This window comes from Tympanuchus pallidicinctus, unplaced genomic scaffold (assembly GCF_026119805.1).
Source record: "Tympanuchus pallidicinctus isolate F22 unplaced genomic scaffold, pur_lepc_1.0 scaffold3, whole genome shotgun sequence".
In the NCBI taxonomy this organism is placed as follows: Eukaryota; Metazoa; Chordata; class Aves; order Galliformes; family Phasianidae; genus Tympanuchus; species Tympanuchus pallidicinctus.
Window position 1 is genome coordinate 43,911,217 of NW_026294747.1, and position 18,530 is coordinate 43,929,746.

At 37.9% G+C, this 18,530-nt stretch overlaps 1 protein-coding gene and 1 long non-coding RNA gene across 7 annotated transcripts in view; one reads left to right on the forward strand and one right to left on the reverse strand.

The window, feature by feature from the left end:
* SLC24A4 (solute carrier family 24 member 4) overlaps nt 1-18,530 on the forward strand; it is an 85,593-nt gene that overhangs the window by 55,716 nt on the left and 11,347 nt on the right. For both annotated transcript variants that reach the window (XM_052696760.1, XM_052696761.1), the window contains exons 11-13: nt 5,523-5,692; nt 7,162-7,306; nt 16,770-16,936. In XM_052696760.1, the coding sequence (XP_052552720.1) occupies nt 5,523-5,692; nt 7,162-7,306; nt 16,770-16,936 (482 nt within the window). The remainder of the gene's footprint in view (nt 1-5,522; nt 5,693-7,161; nt 7,307-16,769; nt 16,937-18,530) is intronic.
* LOC128087330 (uncharacterized) overlaps nt 1-18,530 on the reverse strand; it is a 46,864-nt gene that overhangs the window by 12,476 nt on the left and 15,858 nt on the right. For 3 of the 5 annotated variants that reach the window (XR_008209791.1, XR_008209790.1, XR_008209788.1), the window contains exons 2-3: nt 15,580-15,686; nt 7,135-7,246 (exon numbers count right to left, since the gene is read on the reverse strand). This is a non-coding gene — a long non-coding RNA (uncharacterized LOC128087330). Of the gene's footprint in view, nt 1-187; nt 2,491-7,134; nt 7,247-8,793; nt 8,877-15,579; nt 15,687-18,530 lie in introns of those variants that run through there. The other 2 variants (XR_008209789.1, XR_008209792.1) reach the window with 2 other exon arrangements.

Consider the following 18,530-nt stretch of genomic DNA (forward strand, 5'->3'; position numbering starts at 1 on the left):
TCCCTTTTTCTCTTTAATGATGATTAAAACACTGTTATAATTCTGTCTTAAGTAGGATATTTTGTTGGATTGACTTGAAAATTCAGCAGTCAGGCCACCAGTTGGCAAAAAAAAATCAAAATTATATTTTGTAGAGATTCTGAAAATAAACTGCTTTGCACATGAGCAGTTTTGCTTCCTTTTTCTCTTCTGTTCAGCTGTGGAAGAAATATTTTTTTGCCAAGAAGAAGGTTGTTTTCACTTGAAAAAAAAGAATGACTAGTTTGGAACTAAAAGCTCAAGGTTGAGTGTAGATGGAGAGAAAGGCCACAGATCAGTGGGCAAAAGGGATTACATGTTGAGTTCAGAAGATCTTCAAAAGACTGATTTTGACATGCCTGTATAGCTCTGCATACATTGCCAAGCACATATGTAAAAGTGACCAATGCAGATTCTTCACTGTTTGTTTCGTTATCATAAAGGGTAAGAAGATGACACTCAACATCAGGTACAGCAGGTAAAAAAACATGCCCAGGTTGTTGGTTTTTTTGCTTTTTGGTTGTTTTTGGTTTTTTTTTTCTCTAAGCTTGTTTGCCTTTCTTTCTACTATTCCCTTTTTTTTTTCTATAGAGAAAAATCATTGCTCTGTTCAAAGCTCCAGCTATATCGTTCAGTGAGCTTGAGCGACTCTTTATGAGTGAGATCTCCTTGCTGTGTTCTTAGCAAACATCTCACATTCTAGAAGATGAGCTCAGCAACAATGAAGAAAAATTTGGAAAGGTCCCCATGTAGTAAAAAATAATGACAAACAGGAATTTACAGCAGATGCAGGTAATCCTGCTCTTTTCTGCTTTTGGTCTTATACCAGGATCTCTTAAAAGTAGGTAGCATCACTTGCGCTTATACAGTGATAGCGCACATACTCATTTACGTTGTTTAGACAGCCATTTAATATTGAATTTAAAGTAACTCTAATGGTAGCATAATTAAGTGAAGATGTCTTTGAAATATGTTTGTCTCATTTGCAATGATTTTTTTTGTGAACACTGACTATGATATATTGAAGTCTATCACTCTTACATGGAGGTACAGTCGTATCAAGTTTTAGAGGATACCTGCTAGGGAATTGATGTATTGAGGGGACATAGGAAAAAGGTGATTCAGTATTAGAATACAGATGTTAAAGGTTTTTATTTTTTAGGTGTTTTTTGGTTTCTGATGTCATCTGCATGTATGACAACAAACTTAAGGGTGCAGCTGAATAGGAAGAAGTGATGCCTGGATAGGCTTGAAAAGTGAGCTCACAAGAACCTAGTGAGTCCAACCGACAATGCCAAGTGCAGTGTGTTGCAGTTGGGCTGGAACAATCCCACGTATTTGTACCGACTGGGAGAACTCCTTGAGAGCAGGCCTGCCAAGAAGGTCCTGGGAACATGAGCCAGCAGCTGCTGACATGCTTGCAGTCTAAGGGGACATCCATATCTTGGGCTGCATCAAAAGAGGGGTGGCCAGCAGCATGAATGAGGTGATTGTCCTCCTCTAGTCCACCTTTGTAAGACCCCATCTGGAGTACTGCATCCAGGCCTAGGGCCCTAACAGAAGAACAATGCAGAAATGTTGGGGCAAATCCAGAGGAGGGCAATGAAGATGATCAGCAGGCTGGAGCACCTCTCCTATAAAGAAAGGAGAGAGCTGGACTTGTTTAGCCTGGATAAGAGGAGGCTCCAGAGAGACCTCATTATGGCCTTATAATACTTAAAGTGAGCTTATAAGCTGGAGGGAGACTGCCTTCTTATGACAAGGGAGAATGGCTTTAAACTAAAAGGGGAAATTTAGGTTAGATGTTGGGAAAATACTGTTTACTTAGAGAGTGGTGATGCACTGGAACATGTTGCCTGGAGAAGGTGTGAACGCCTCATCCCTGATGGTGTTCAAGGCCAAGAGAAAGCCAACCATATCCTGAGCTGCATCAAAAGAAGCGTGGACAGCAGGTCGAGGGAGGTGAATCTGCCCCTCTACTCTGTGCTGGTGAAGCCTCACCTGGAGTTCTGTATCCAGCTGTGATGTCCTCAGTACAGGAGAGAAATACACCTGTTGGAGTGCATCCGGAAGAGGGCCACAAAAATGATCCAAAGGATGGAACACCTTTCCTACGAGGACAGGCTAAGAGCTGAGGCTGTTGAGCGTGGGGAAGAGAAGGCTGTGAGGTGACCTGATAGCAGCCTTTCAGTATCTAAAGGGAAGCTACAAGAAAGAAGGGGGCAGACTCTTTAGCAGGATCTATGGTGATACAAGAGGAAATGGCTTCAAACTTAAAGAGAGTAGATTTAGGTTGGAGAGTTCTTAGGATTCCATGATTCTGTTGTATACTTCAAAGATTCATCTCTATGGCCACTCTATCATAGAGGGAAATATCACACACTGCTTGCCCGTCCACCTATTTCCTTTTCATGTAGAAAACCCAGGCACATAGGAATGGTTTTTCCACTAGCTGTTGTCCACTGTAAATTTCTTTAAAGAAAAAAAAAAAAAGGCACTGAGACTACAATTTCAGTGAGATTCCCTTTGCCTTCTTGAGCATTCATTGCAAAAAATACATGCCACATTAGAGGGACCATTGTGAGAAGTGTGAGAGTGTAGGCATTATCACAGTTAAAGAGCAGAGGAGATAAACAAGTTAAGGAGATAATGGAGTTTGGATTGGGTAGTGAAAGATGGTGGTGCCAGCCTAGTTGCTCCTTTGATGGATATGGATACCCTATGTGTCAAGAAACTGTCCTGGAAAACCATCACGTGGATCCCTATTCTGCTTCCCTCAAATCAAAATAGGACACATGCCATGTGCCATATTGGTCACCTCCTGTTAGGTGGCACTTCGCTGGCTTCCTAAGCTGAGCTGCACCTCCTTCAGGAGTGTCTTTCTGAAACAGCAGCACTGCTAATTCACAGTATATATGTAATATGCAGCTCGTTTTTTTAAATTATTTTCTAGAGCTTCCACTGCTACAATATAAAAGCTTCCATTAGTGTAGTTGCACATAGAAAAAGGAGAGCTTTTTGCTTTAAACTGAAGTCACTTCCGAGGGCAAATCCTACACATACAGGTAAAGGTGAAGTAGTATTAGTATTAGGATTAGTACTTTAAATAGTGCTCCTATTTTAAAGCACAGACATGACTTTTCTTATAATTTCCACCAGGTGGCATGATTTGATGCCTGCCTAAAAACAGAAGCTCTTGATGAAAGTGGGGATTTTTGGTGTGATAACCTGGTTAGAGGTGAATTAAGTTAGCAGGAAGCTTTCTGTTGACTTTGGCAGGGCTGTAGGTGAAGTCCCTCATGTTGAGCAGGAAATATGGGAAGTTTGTCAAAAGAAGAAGGTGTTCTCAGAAGATATTTGTCTCAGGAATATCACAAAGGAGAATTGAAAAAAAAAAATTAACTGTTGCGCAATTGTGAAGATGTGGGATTTTTGCAGTTTTTAGATGGAGCTTATTTGTCCTGTATGGGGACAACGTGTCTATATTTATAGGCACATAGAGTAAGACTATAGAGCTGTTATTAAAACCTGTGAGTGATTTGCTGCAGTAAGTCAGAACAGCTGCAGTTATTCATATACATACAGAGATTTATTTCACATCTTTACTCAGTTTTTATCAAGGATGAGTTCATTTTGTCACTGTTCCCTTATTGTTTTAAGAGGCAATTCTAAAGCAACTGCAATGCTTTCATGCTATTTTCGTAATACTTTAAGATAAAGAAGCACTATGGAAACTTAACCAAAAATTCACTTGAGTGCAATTAATCTGATGAGACTTAAAAAGACATCTGGCCATTTTTTCCGGGGATGACGTAAAAAAAATTTTGCATTGTCTAACTATGGCAAATGTTAGCTAATGTGATTGGGCAGTATTCTGCAAGGCCTGATTTCTTCGTAGTTTGTTTGTATATTCTTTCACAGGAAAAGCTACTACACACTAACCGTAAGAGTCAAGAATGGCTGGGCTCCTCGCTTGTATCATCAGTTGAAATGCTCAGCAAGGTGAATTTGTTTTAAATGTCAGAGGGAGAAGTTAATTGCTCCTTTATGTTTGCCAGATGCAAAATGCTTCTAGTTCTCTTCACCTTAAGAGATTTAACTGCAAGACAGGATTACAGAGTGTATTGCTGGGGAAGAACATACTTTGTGAAACCAAAGATCTCTGTTTAACTTTTCAGGTCACCCCAATGTGACAGATAACTCCTTGTAGTCCATTATCTCCTTAACTCCTTGTAGTGAAACAAAGCAACACACTGACATGCAGGAGGGTAAAAGATGTAGCCATTTACTGATGATTTAGAGGCTTGCTGGTTTTTTGTGTTTAACTAAATGGAAGGTTACTTCAGCTTTCAAATAACTTTGTTAGAAGATGCTTTGAGGCAGTACAACCTTTATTGCATAATGTTTTACATGTCTGTATGGATCCAGAAAAACTTATTTCTGACAAACAAAAATATTTCATCACTGTAACAGTGGAAACTACAACTGTGTAGATTTCTGTGTGTTTAGAACAGGTCCATTATAATTCCTTTGCTTGAGTTGAATGTTTCCTTAGATTTCTTTGCTTCCTGGCTGGAACCATGCACTAATATTTATCTTTCACTTCTACCTCCTACATTCTCTTCCTCTTCTTAATGTAAGTAACAATGTAAAAGGGGAGTGGGAGGGTGAAGATAAGCTAAGCAGAGCAGTAAAACAAGGAGCAAATAATTTTTTTTTCCTAATATAATATTGTGTAATAATTATTGCAGTCATGCATATCTTCTGCCCTTTCTAACACCGTATGGGTATGTCTCCTGTCTGCTGAGCCTTGCTTTATGTGCTGTATGTAGTCTGTAGCATTTGTGAGGATATTGATTTGTTGTTAAGCTTTAAAAGTCCTCGCCTATACTTGTGTTGATGGAATATAATTTTATTTCTCTGTGTTCTCACATCATAGAACAAAACCCTTCACCTTGTTACAAGTTCCTTTATATTAACAAAGACTTACTCAAAATATACTTTCTTTTTTTTCCTGTACAACTGCTGATTTTCAGAATTTAAAATCTTATAATGTTTAAGATATGATAGTATTCTCTGCATTCTTTTCCAAGAGGAGCAAATAAAACATTGGGGACTACTTGTTGTGCATCGGTATCTATTAAGCACCCATAGTAAGATAACTTTATAGGTTTTGGGAGTGCTGTCTGTGCTTTCACAATGTGCGTGCTTTTGGAGAAGGCTTACAAAGCCGTGGAAAAATAAAATAAAATGGTACTACATTAGTAGTGGGCATCTGAGAGCATGTTGGTGGCTGCCTTACTGGAGTGAAATCACTTTTCATCATGTGGTCTAAATGAGATGCAACACTGATGAACAAGTTCACCAGGCTGCAGAAATATTGCAGGAAAGTCACTGAAAAATTCACATATTCACTTTAGTGCTAATCCGTGCCTGAAGAGAACAAATTTGGGCAATGGGAAGAGTGGATCTTACAACTAACTCTGTCCATTTGTGGTCATTAGTGAAGGGTGTGCAGCAGTATGGCAAAAACAGTGTTGTGATGGTGGATGAGATCATCTGCTCCAGTCCCCCCAAATACCGGTTCCCTGAAGCTGGGTTACGGATTATGATCACAAATAAGTTTGGACCACGTACCAGAATGCGGATGGCAAGCCGAATTATAATTAATGAGGTAGGTTTGTTACAAAAACAGTAGGTATCTGTGAGGCAGAGGGGTTGCCAAGAAGTCATAGTGATTATGGAATTGAGCTTCTACCATGCTTCTGGGTATGGGCTAGAACTTTCTGCAATAACCTACGTCACAGCAGAACTGAAGGTGAGTTCCCAGTTGGTTATGCTGTCTGTCTTAGTAGAAGGGCAGTCACCAAGGAGAGATTCCCTTCTCTTCCTGCCAGATGTTTGTTCAGTGTGTGTGTATGCACTATTTGGATTTTATCTGCAGAAGAATTGTTTTTGACCATTAGAAAAGTGCTCAAGATAAGAAAGAATAGCGGGCAGGCAAATCAAAAGTCTGTGAGAACTCCTCTTTTATGAGCAGTACATCAGGAGCACAACAGATGTTTGCTTGCCTTTGTAATCTTCACTATAGTCATTGACTCAAAATGAAAATGCACTAAAATCCTTTCGTGAGAGGATTTGCTCTGAACAGTTTTGGTTAGCTCTTAATTAAAGCCTTGTCACCACTGTGTATTGCTTGTTTCATACCCTGCATGCAGCTGAATAGACAGGACTGGCCAAATGACATTGTTGTGACCTTGCATGAAATAGAGTTAACAGGGGAAAGACCAGATAGGACACGAAGTAGCAGCTGTCTCTGTAAAAGCATTTCTTTAGAGCAGTTCATTTATCAGAAATAAATACTTCTTAATACTTATGTGCCCAGAGAGCTGATGCTTGCTAGCTGCTCAACATCTGCAGAAAACATTCTCTATATCAGGGCATTTTGAATCTATATTGTTATGTAGTCTCACTGCCAAAGCTTTGCAGAGTTTTCTCTATTTTAATTACTGTGTTTTAATACTAGATTTCTTTTGCATGTCATTCAGTTACTTTATTTTTCCAGATAAATCAGAGGAGTTTATATGAAGGTGCAGCAGTTTGTCATTAAAAAGATGGCATTTATCAACTCTGTTATCTCACCTAACAAAGTAAATTATTATTTTTTTAATACAAGAGTAGGAAATTATTGTTACATTTCACATTCTCCAGCATAGTAAGTAGTATATATACTGATATATACTCTCACTGTGTATTTTGAATGTAACTGTCTGTAGGGGCAATGTATGAGCTTTGTGAGATTTTACGTGCTTGAACAAGGACACCGCAAGTTAATCTTGCTTTTGAAATAGTACTGTAGTACCTATATTTATGACAAGAAATGGGGATGTGGTGTGTAAGAAAAGATTCAAAACTTTGTTGATCGTGGCTTGCAGTACTCATGCCACTAATTTTGGGGTGTGTGGCCAACACTGATCTCATACAAACAGATAGACCTCAGACAGATTTGCTTGTTGCTGGCAAAGGAAGGCTTTGTGGAGAAACATCATGGCTCACATGACTTGAGCTGGACAGTTCACAAAACCAAGGTGTAAAAAAGTCAAGAATGAAACTTACAGCAGTTTTGTCTTCAATACTGTGCAGCGCCAGCGGTTAATCCAATCTGCAAATGGCTCGAGCAAACCACTTCAGAATGGGAGACATCAGAATATTGAAAATGGGAACATTCCTGTGGTGAACCAAGAGGAGGAAAATGAACAGGATAATCTGTCTCCATTTTCATTGCCAGGTAAACTTCCAGATGCTTACGGCAAGAAAACAAGCGAATTAAAATGCTAAACACAGGGTTGTAGGAATAGACAATATATGTGGGAATAAGAAGAGGAAAGGATATGATTTGACTGTCTAGAGGTTGGATTTCATGACAGTAAAATATGGAGGTTACATGACCAAAAGCAGATCTTAGGGATGTGTGTTCCAATCATCATGCACCATTGAAGTCCTGATTTGCCAGAGGTGAAGAGAAAGCAAGTAAGGTAGGTTTATGTTCAAAAATTTGACACAACAACCAGGCAAAGACTGCATTGCAATTCTGAAGTGAACTCTTAATACTGCTCTGATGGAAATTACAAGTTCAGAGGCAGCTGGGTATATAAATATGTTATAAATTGGTATAGTAACTCTAGAGGAGTCTTAGACAAAGCGTAAGGAGGGTTTAGAAGGAAAAATAATCTTTAATGCTTTTGAAGATTTTTAAGTTCTTAAAATGGCACATTACAGGTTGAGTCCCCCTCATATGTTTTGGAGATTAGACAGCAGAGATTTGATCAGCTATCACAAATATGTAGTCACTAGTAATCTCTCACACACTTACTGTTTAACTCCAAGATTTCGCAGTATAGATGAATATTGCACAGAAACAAAGAAGGAAGAATTTTCCATTTATCTTAGTTCTAATTTCTTTAAGATTCCATTGCTTCACTTGCCATCAGTTTAAAAGAGATATTTGTGACTTAGCAAATAATGAAGCAAGCTATGTGAAGATTGGATAAAACTGTGTTTTAATGTGTTACTGTGCTGGGTTCTCTTAGAGGATCTTCTTGCATTCAGCAGTTACAGGCTTTTACTGAGGTTAAAGGGCAGAAACAAACTCATTCACTACTGATGGGCTCATTAACTGTGCTCCTGATAATCAATGAGAGCATAAAAAAAACTTTTTACTGCATGGTAAAATAAGTGGATCTAAGTCAGCAATACACTTCTGCAAAAAAACAAAACCAAAGCATCTTAAAAATGCAGTTCTGAATGCATGTGTTGGCAAAGATTTTTTAACAGAGGTGTTTTTATCAAGTGTTTTTCAGCAAGTTTTAATTGGACTGCACAATTGTGCATTTATTTTTACATTCCAAGACAGTGCAGAATTCTTAACATTCTGGCAAATATTACCTGGGGATCAAATTGCCATGTTTTGATTTGTTCAAGATTCAGACAACATCTCCTTGAATAAAGAACACACTTTGGAGTGGAGCTTCCTAAGTGCATGACATGCATAATTGACTAAAGGTTTGGAACAAGAAGCATGTTGAGACTTATGTCATTGATCTTCTCTTAATGCAGTTTTTCTGCATTTTTGAGAAAGTCCTCAAGAAAATTAAGTGTAACAAGCCACAGTGGAAACACTGATGATTCAGTTTTACAAGAATGGAGCAAAGGTTCATTGTATATTCGGAATTTGCATAAAAATGTTAATGGCATTAACATCACTTGAATCCTTACCATTGTTTTCAGGTATTGTTATTCCTCTACTGTCTGAAGATGATAATCTATAATCATCACTACTCAACTGTTCACTTCAGTGCCTGTTAAAATTATGGAGAAGATTATTCTTGGAGTTATTGAAAAACACTTGAAAGACAGTGCAGTCATTGGTCATGGCCTACATGGGTTTATGACAGAAAAGTCCTGCATAACTACCTTGCTTTCTTTAATGACAAAGTCATCTTTCTGGTTGATGAGGAAAGCTAGTAAATGTGATCTTTTTGGATTTCAACAAAGTCTTTGATGGTGTCTCTCATTATCAAAATGTCCAGTATATAGCTAACCAAGTACACAGCATGATGGATGAACAGTTGACTAATGGATTAGGCTCAAAGGGTTATAGTAAAAGGGTTATGTGAGACTGGTGGCCAGTCACTAATGGGGATCTCCAGGACTCCATTTTAGTGCCCATTCTCTTCAGGGAACACAATAGTCATGCATATTAAGGATGTTTGCAGATGATACTGGGTTAGGAGGTGCTATTGACTCCCTAGAAGGCAGGGAGGCCTTGCTGAAAGACAAGTCTAATTAAAGGGTTGGGCAAACACAAATCACTTGAAGTTTAACAAGAGCCAGTGCCAGACTGTGCACCTAGAATGGGCCTACCCTGGCTGTGTGTACAAATCGGGCTATGAGAGGCTGGAGAGCAGCCTCACAGAAAAGGATCTGGGAGTTGCAGTAGATGCAAGCTGAGTTTGAGCCAGCAGTGTGCCCTGGCAGCCATAGGGCCAGTGCAGGCTGAGCGGAGGCGTCATGGCGGCTGCGACTCCTCATGGGAAGCAGGGGGGAAGCGCTGAGCTCTGCTCTCTGTGACGGTGACAGGACCTGAGGGAATGGCATGGAGCTGTGCCAGGGGAGGGCCAGGTTGGGTGATAGGAGAAGGTTCTGCACCAGAGAGTGGTGGGCATGCAACAGGTTCTTCAGGGCAGTGGGCGCAGCCCCGAGCTGCCAGAGTTCATGGAGTGTTTGGACTCTGTGTGGAGCCAGCGGTCGGACTCAGTGATTCTCATGGTTCACTTCCCAGAAGGGAAATTCTATGATTCTGTGATTATATTCTGAGGGAAAATTCTTATATATTTACTTTCAAAAGTACATTTCAAATAACTTTAGGGAAAATATAAACAGTATCATTCTTTGTTGTTTAAGTGCTGTGACACAATCAGTAGCCTAAAAAAAATCCTGTCGTTTGAAACTGCCTTTAGGGAAAAGGTAGTTTTGCAGGCAATTTCCCAAAATCCCCTCTATTTTTCTTTTTACGTATTTTCAAGCTATTCTTTAACTACCATAAAGAGCTCTACAAAGAATAAGCACTGAATGGATTTTCCAAGTCAACAGCTTGCGGTGTGATAAGTAGAAAACTCACTCCCATTTTTTAAAGAACTGCAACTGCAAAGTGGCTATAAAGTGTCCCAACCCTTTATTTTCTGTTTTCTTTAGTCATCTATTTTAGCCTATTTTGGAGTTTGGCTTCCCTCCCTCAAATTGTATGTTCTGCATTCTTTTGCAAGAATGCTTTTTTTTCTGAAATTAAAAAAAAAAAAAAAAAAAAAGTTTAAATGCATCATCCTTAAGTAATGCCAGGTATCATTTGCCATCTGTAAGATTTACTTATTGTTCTCCTTTATCCCCTTAGTGATGCTTAGTAATAAAAGGAGGGCTTTAGCACGCAGAAATAGAGGAAAACATTTTTGCATGAAAATAGTTGTAACTCATCTCTAGCCTAGATTCCATATGTCAGACATTCCAAGATATTCAGCCTCAGGGTGTGGTTCAGGCCTGTCTTGGAACAGGATACAGTATGTAGTTTTTATGGAAAGTACATGTCATCATGCAAAACAGCCTTTGTCTCTTGTTTCTCTGTGGGTATAAATGTTCTCTTTGGAAGGGGAATTCCTTTATTGACATAACCGTTAGTTATCCTTTGAGACAAAGGCTGATTTGATGTTGTACTGTTCTGTTACTGTACACTTGTTTGGAAACAGGTCTTAGACTTTAGGGGGGTAAAAAAGGATTAGAATAAAGCAGGATGAAATTGAGCAGGCATATGTTAACAACAAAATGATGTGTAAAAGCCCATGAATAGCTCAGTAATGTTTTAGAGCCCAGACTCAGAAAAGCACTTCTGTGCAGCTCTTAATGGATGCTTAAATCTCATTCATTGTCACATGTTCAAGATCCTTTAAAACACAAAGTGTTCTCAGCCCTTACTTGTTTCACAGAAGTGAAGAATTCCATCTCTTACAGGATTGGACCAATGATGCTTTACATAAGTCATTATGGTGTTAGCTAGAACAGGAATATTAATTCCTGAAGCTAAAATAAAATAGTAGTAAAGTAGATTACCAATCCTGTTCATTTTTGTATGGATCCAAAGTACGAACACAACATATTGAACAGAATCAAAAATGAATTAACTATGTCTACTAAAATTGTAGAAAGTATTTGTACTCAGTCAAAGCAAATGTTCATCTACCCCAATATTCTAAATCCAGCCATGACTGTATGGTCATGGGGAAGAAATCTGGGGAAGAATGAGACAAATTTAGGTCCTACTACCCTGATGGTCTTTCGCTATTTTCAATTTAAGGAATGAGAGAAGTTCTTCCAAGAAGGCATTTCAGACCAGGACTTAACTGCTGTATTCTAAAATGCATTTTTGGGAGAGTTTCTTCTTACATAATGTCTGTGTAATAGCACATCTACCATAGAATTTTATTGCACGAGTTCTTTTGAGGCAGATCTCACTGGTTTTCACATATATTGCCTTTTGATTTGAACTGTATTCTTGGAGCTCATGAAGCAGACTCCATTTGTAGAAAACTAAACTAGAAAAAGTGTTCCAGGAGAGCAGCTAATGTGTTCTATGTAGGAAGAAATACAGGAGAAATTGGCAGAATAATAGGTGCATGTTTAATTTAATAGCTCTATTACGTTTGCTCATCATTTTGAAAGGGAAAAGAAGAACAATTCTGTGAATCCCACTTCTCCCTTTAAAAACATTGATAAAGTAGTTGGCACAGTAAAAACATAAAACTAAATTATGCCAAAATGCAACTAAGTCAAACAATATATAGTGATCACCCTGCTCAGTTACTTTTAATTTTTTTTTTAATATTGTCCTATGTAAACCTATAGTAACTGAGAGTAAAGCTTGGTTCTGCAAATGGTGCAAAGTCATTTTTCAGGTGTACCAGTTCCCAGTACACCAAAGATGTGTCTTTAAGAGAAAAGTATTGGAATACATCTGAACATGCAAGGAGTGGTAAAGGTACAGACTGAGAATAGAAATGTGGGTTATTTGGGACAGATCTTATGGTCTGGAATTTGGAACTTGCATTCTGGAAAATGAAACTTCTGAGAGAAGTCTTAATGGAAAACAGTCTGTTTTGAATGAGGGTGAGAAGTAAAACCTCAGTATTTTTCAGAGGAAAAAAAATTGTTTCCAAAGCACTGTTGCAGAAGAATTGAAATAGCAGTGTTTTAACATATCAGCTGCCCAGTTGGAAGGCTGACAAAGGCTAGGCCTTCTTGGATCCCTTTCTATCTGCTGCATAGGCTGGCAGTAGTGCATTAATGGAGAGAGTCTCTTGCTTCCACAGTTCCTAGAGAAACTTGGAGAACTGAAATCAATCGGCAGTTTCCAAGAGGTCTGAGGGGTGGTTTCTGTGTTAATTTTCCTAATGGCAAATTTAAAAGCATTTACTTAGATTTACTTAGGATTTTTAATTTCACAACAGAGGCATTTTTCAGTGGAAAATAATTCTGATGGAAAATTCACAATGTTTGTTACATCTCTTCTCATTGCTTCAGTGCTAGTCCCATACTTGGGCAAAAACTGATGTTCCTCTGATGTATTTTGGAAATGCTCAGGAATTAATTAAGCTCTCACATTGGCTAATTTACATATATTAAATTTTTCCAGTCAGTCGAAATTCTGATAAATCGCAGAACTTTCCAGCAGTAATATACTCACTGTCTGAATTGTTGTCAAGTTCCCATGTGGAGGTGTGTATGCTACTCATAACACGATTTCGGGTCAAGATTTGAATTAATGTTGCTAATGATATGTGAGTGTAAATATTATCTCTAGTATAAAGCCTAATTAGGACCCAGGACACAGGTGATTCGAAAATCACTTTTCACTGGGGGAAAAACATGTTTGTTCATTTTTTATTAATGGTAAATGGTAGAGAAATGTACAAAGATTAAAAAAAGAAAAAAAAAGTAATTAAAAAATTATGAAGTACAGCATACATGTCCTGGACTAGCCATTAAATGCCTTATTTTTGTTGTAAATTTACTGGTGTCAAAATAATTAAAACAAACAAAGAAAGAAACAGAAAAATAGAAGGAAACTCCAGGAAACCTTCCTTGTTTTACACGTAAACTTAGAGAAAACCTTTTCTATCTTTCAAGTTACCTTCAGTTATAAATGTGAAGGGATTCATATCAATGTAACCATGAAATTCCTGTATGCCAATTAGATTCATGTTTTTCAGGGATGTTGTAACTTTTCTTTTAGATCATACAACTACTAAATTGCCTTTAGAAGATACTTTTTTCCCTTTGAAAGCTGTAGACATTCCAATTTTCTGAAGACATGTTCTGCAGTAGTCAATGTGTGAAGCTGTGGTCTGTGCTAGATTCCTATTCTTTTAAAGGGAAGACCAAGTTGGAGTCTGTCTAAACTCAATGAATGTTTTTCATGCGGCTTATTGACTGAGGTTATCTACATTATAAGCATTTGGAAGTTATCTTTGAGGCTAGCTGTAGTGTGGTCCCATGGACTAAATTGCTCATCATTATTTAGGTGTGTACCTCTAGTTATATGTCAGTGGAATTTCATTGGTGTGACCCAGGGCTGCTCTGCCTTGCAAACCAAAAGACAGTAAATGGGAAGTGTTGGGAGATATATGTAAGATCTGAAAACCTGATCTGAATGCAAACACAAGTGTAATTTCATGCTTTTGTGCAAAGTGCATCTCTACTCTATGTGAATGTTCTAAATAGGATAGTGTTTTTCCTATAGAAAGTCACTTTCCATTTTGCCTTAAGGAAAATATTCCTTTCCTATCAGTGCTGCAAGGTGTGTTTTTGACTTCTTTCAACAGTACTCTATATGTATATGAAAATAGTTCTTGTGATCAATGCTGAGAACATCTGGAAAGATGATAAGCCCAGAAATATGCTGAGATTTAATGAAGGACTCTTTGCTGTAGGGCTCTCTCTTAATGCATTTTTAGAAACATTGTAAATAGGCTCTTCTATAATGATGTTGCCTTCTATAATAAGGCAGTATTCTCTCGTTAGCTGGAAGTAGGAGTAGCTGGTACTGCTTGTAAAGCAACTGAGCTAACATCCTGTAATAGAGCTGTTGGTGTACTTTTACAGAACAGCTATTTATTGAATAATAGGCTTAATGAGGATGAACATTTTTCTTCCTTGCAGATATACTAGGAAGCTAAACAATAATCATAAAACAATTTGACATGTTTAGTTATTCTGGAGTGAGCAGTCAAAAAAAAAAAAGAAAAAAAAACCAACAAAAAACAAACAAACAAACAAACAAAAAAGGAAAGAGCAGCACAGTAAGTAGTTTTAAAAGAACTTAACTTTTCAACCTGGATGTTTTTGTATTTCAGTTTAGCCAGGTGATGTGAATGAAAGCATCAGGATCCAAAGGAAGGGAGGTTGCACTTTACTGAAGTTGCTGCTAAATGCACTGCATTCTTGCTAAACCACCAAGTTACAGCTTAAAAGCATAAGACTTCTTTAGCACTGAGTGCCACGCTAGTTCCAAGACCCAATGTAGTAAGAGCTGGAGAACTAAGGCTAGGTACATTTAAGGCTTTATATAAAAGTTTATAAAAGAGCAGCCAGTATAAAAGCCAGTATAAAAGTTCAGAATTATTCTTAACTGCAAGTGGCCAACAAAACCCAGCAAAACCCAAAATTGCTGTTTCTAGTCCCTAAAATCTCAAGCCTGCTTGATATGTGATGAGTACAAACATCACCTCATGAGCTGTGTGGCTCTACAATGCAGTTTATCCCAAGCTTTTTTCTGGATAGAGCATCACTAGTAAGATACAAGGAAGACAGGTAGTTCTCCACCAACATTTCTGTTTTCCTGGACCTGAGCAAGCATAGCAATGCCAGCGGTAAGGCCCTGCAATTCTCACAGTTAAGCATTTGTTTAAATAATTCAGTACATTATAGGTAGGATCTGTGACAAGACACATATTCTCCAACAGAGGCTGAGAGCATCTGTTTATTCCCTGTTTGTTCCACAGGCAATTTTGGTTTTTTTTTATGTTATTTGAAAGACATATGAGCCTGAATCCCCTATGTGTAGCACCAATGAAGTCGCTCAGATTTAGCCAACATCAGAACAGAATCGGATCCGTAATTTTTTGCTGTCAAACAGTCACCCACACACCCTGCATTTGGAATTTTTAGTGAGGAAATTATCCGCCTGGGCCATACTGACTTGTGTGATTATGACCTAGGCTTAGCAGCATGGGTATACAGAGCACAAATTAACCAGCAGGAATCTTCTAATGATCCAAACCAAAACAAATTGAACAGGAGGAGGTATAAAATGCCATAGGATATTTACAGCCTCATTAAGAAAGTTAGTGAGTCATGAGCTAAAAAGTGTCATTTCTTTTTCTGGACAGAACAGAAAAATGAGTGTTGTTAAAACTTGTGTAATGGTACATGAAACTAGGGTGTAAAAAGTCTTACCTGTAAAATCTGTGTTACATTCACAGAGTCACGGTAAAAATGTAGAAGTAGGGTTGGATGAGGAGACTTTAGTACCTTTTTTGCATTGGAAGTTCCATGGCCACAGGCTAAAAGGGAATAAATAGCCAAACAGTCAATGGTTAATGGCATCTTAGAATCCACAAGGAAATCTTAAGAAGCTGATCTCTAACTTAGCAATAGGATATGTATCTAGGTAAATGAATGAGGACTTGCATTTGGACAACTATTAAGAAATCTCATAAATTGCAAAAGTGTTATTAATTTTCAAAGGTTTAATGTTTGATATATTTGTGTCTGGTACACGTTGGTAGAGGACAAATCTGATTCAGTTGAATTCACTGACAAAAAAACTTGCATTGAACAAGTCCTAACTTACAGCGTTGTTGAAGAAAGAAAATTTCTGTGAAACTGATGGGTGTTTTCCCTGATTATTACCTACCCTTTAGGATTTTTCTTAAACAACTTCACTTCTGTTGAAAAATTAGAAAATCTCTTCTTGCATTCATCAGCAGTGACAGTGGTCTGGTATTGCTCACTTGTTGATTTCAGTGAGCTGTACAAGTCATTGTTTTACAGAGGATAAGGAGACTAACCCAGGGTGGAATTATGTGCAACTGGAGAGAGTTAACAAATCTGCATCTCGTAAGGCCTAGGTTGAAGTTCTGCCCAAGTGTCCACATTTGGATATGTGAAAGCAGTTTATCATGTTCACAGGTTGGGTCTGCACATATTTTCTGTTGCTGCACGTAAACCGCAGGTTATTTGAACTACAAGGTTTTCCATCTTCTTTTTAAAATATTATTTTGTTGTTTGTTTGTTTAATTTTGCTTCTGGATTAATAGTAATGCAGGTATTTGGAAGTGCAATAGATTGGAACATTCATTTTGGTTATAAAAGCAGCCACGCTTTTAAATCCTTGTAAATCCTACTTGGATTTACGTACACTTTGGCAGGCTTAGCATTAAGATTCTGGATGTGCATGCAAGGGCAGAATTTGCTTGAGAGTGCAGAGAGAGAGCAAGCATAGATAAAAGGTATGCTGGAAAATGAGCTGACGTGCACAGTTGTAACCAGACTTCTGAGATCTTGTCATCTGCTGTGTTGAAAGAGGTCTGGGCCTGTGATACTAATGAAAAAAATTAGTTTTTTCCTTTGTTTTTGTCCTGCAGAAGGAAAAATGAATAAAATTAAATGGATCTTGACATGGCCATTGATATTCGTGCTCTTTTGCACCATTCCAAACTGCAACAAACCCCGCTGGGAGAGCTGGTTTATGTTCACATTCATCTTATCCACTCTCTGGATTGCCTTGTTCTCCTACTTTATGGTGTGGATGGTAAGTCCATGTAGCAAAATCCGCCACAGAGAGTAAAATTTGAATCTCAAAATAGGTTATAGATCTTTTGTGTATTTGTTAAAGACTTGTAATCATAGTGTTGTCTTTTCAGTTTATACTCTTAATTATTAAAATTATATCTTTCTGCTACTCTTTTCTGCACAGATTATTGGTCCTTTACTGTATAGTGCCCAATACAAATTGATTTTCAAATAATGTTGTCATTCACATCCTACTAAAGAAAGGGAATTTAAATGAAAGTATTCACTTCTTAACAGCTGTTCTTAGATACCTTTAGAAATTGGGTGGTATGGTCTGATGCAGAAACAAACATGTATAAGAGGCAGATGGATGGCAAAATTTGAAGTGCTATAAACCTCCTCAAGTAGAGTCGAATAATTCAAGAAAGTCTTAGAGAAAGACTGTTATACTTCATATCATACTTTCTTACGTGTTTCCATTTACTCTTTTTTTGAGAAGCAGTGTATCAGGTGTAGATCTGTAAATTGTGATCAATTTAGGAGCACATTTACTGGAAGTATTAAATAGGTTTATGTTTTCTTTTTACCCTCTTTCAGGTTATCAAGTTCATATTTTCAGTCAGAGTTAAGTGAATTTAAAGTGACATTAAGTGAATAGAAGAGCTCCTTGTCTAGTTTCTGTGGTGGGAACTATACTTTTAAAACATAGAAGGTTACCTTTTTCTGCACTAAAAGATGCAAACCCACACAGCTGTTTATACCTGTAGCTAGAAGATAAGTAGGATGTGCTGCCGAAGAATTCTGTGATCAGTTTTCTTTTTAAAGGAAAATACAGTGAAGAAGTAGTCATCTTGTTTTGTTCTGGAGAACATATAGCTGTATATGCTATATACACAGTCATAGCCATATGTATACTCTTATAGTTGTATATATGGAAGACTTTTTGTTATTGAACTTATTTGTAAAATATTTTTTGGGTGGAGAACATTCATACCTTCTCCAAATCTGTCAGACATTTGCTTTATATTTATGCTTCCTTCTGTTTTTAATACACACTTGATACATAATGTTTTGCACTATAAAGTAATTCCCGTCTCTGCAGGTTGAGAGATCCATATGCCAGCCACTCATTCTGCCTGGTATAACAGTGCCAAAACATTCATTTCATACCATATGTCCTTTGTCAGACCATGCTCTGCACCTTGGTTCCATTTGCAGATGTCCCTTCACAGACAAGACATGCTCTCCAAGGCTGCAACACCTCTTTTTTTAAGATGCTGCCAGACCTTATAGTATTACCATTTACAACAGGAGAAACATGCCTCCTTCTATTTCTGAGCTACAATTTGCCTTTGAGAATACGAAGGTTTGTGAATGGGTTTCTAAAGTACACCTTTTCCTTGGCAAAGGGTCCAGTCTTTCTCATGCATGAGGCTGACAAGCTATTTCAGGAAGACAGCATAGAAACTTGAAGACTCTCACCCTTGGTATTCTCTGCAAGGAAGGAGCTGTCTTCCTGCTTTGGTCTTCTCACTCTCACAGGGCTGTTTCTTTTGCATGCTCAGTTGCCCGTTGGTGTTTTTTTTTCTTTTCACTTTTTTCAGTCTTTTTTG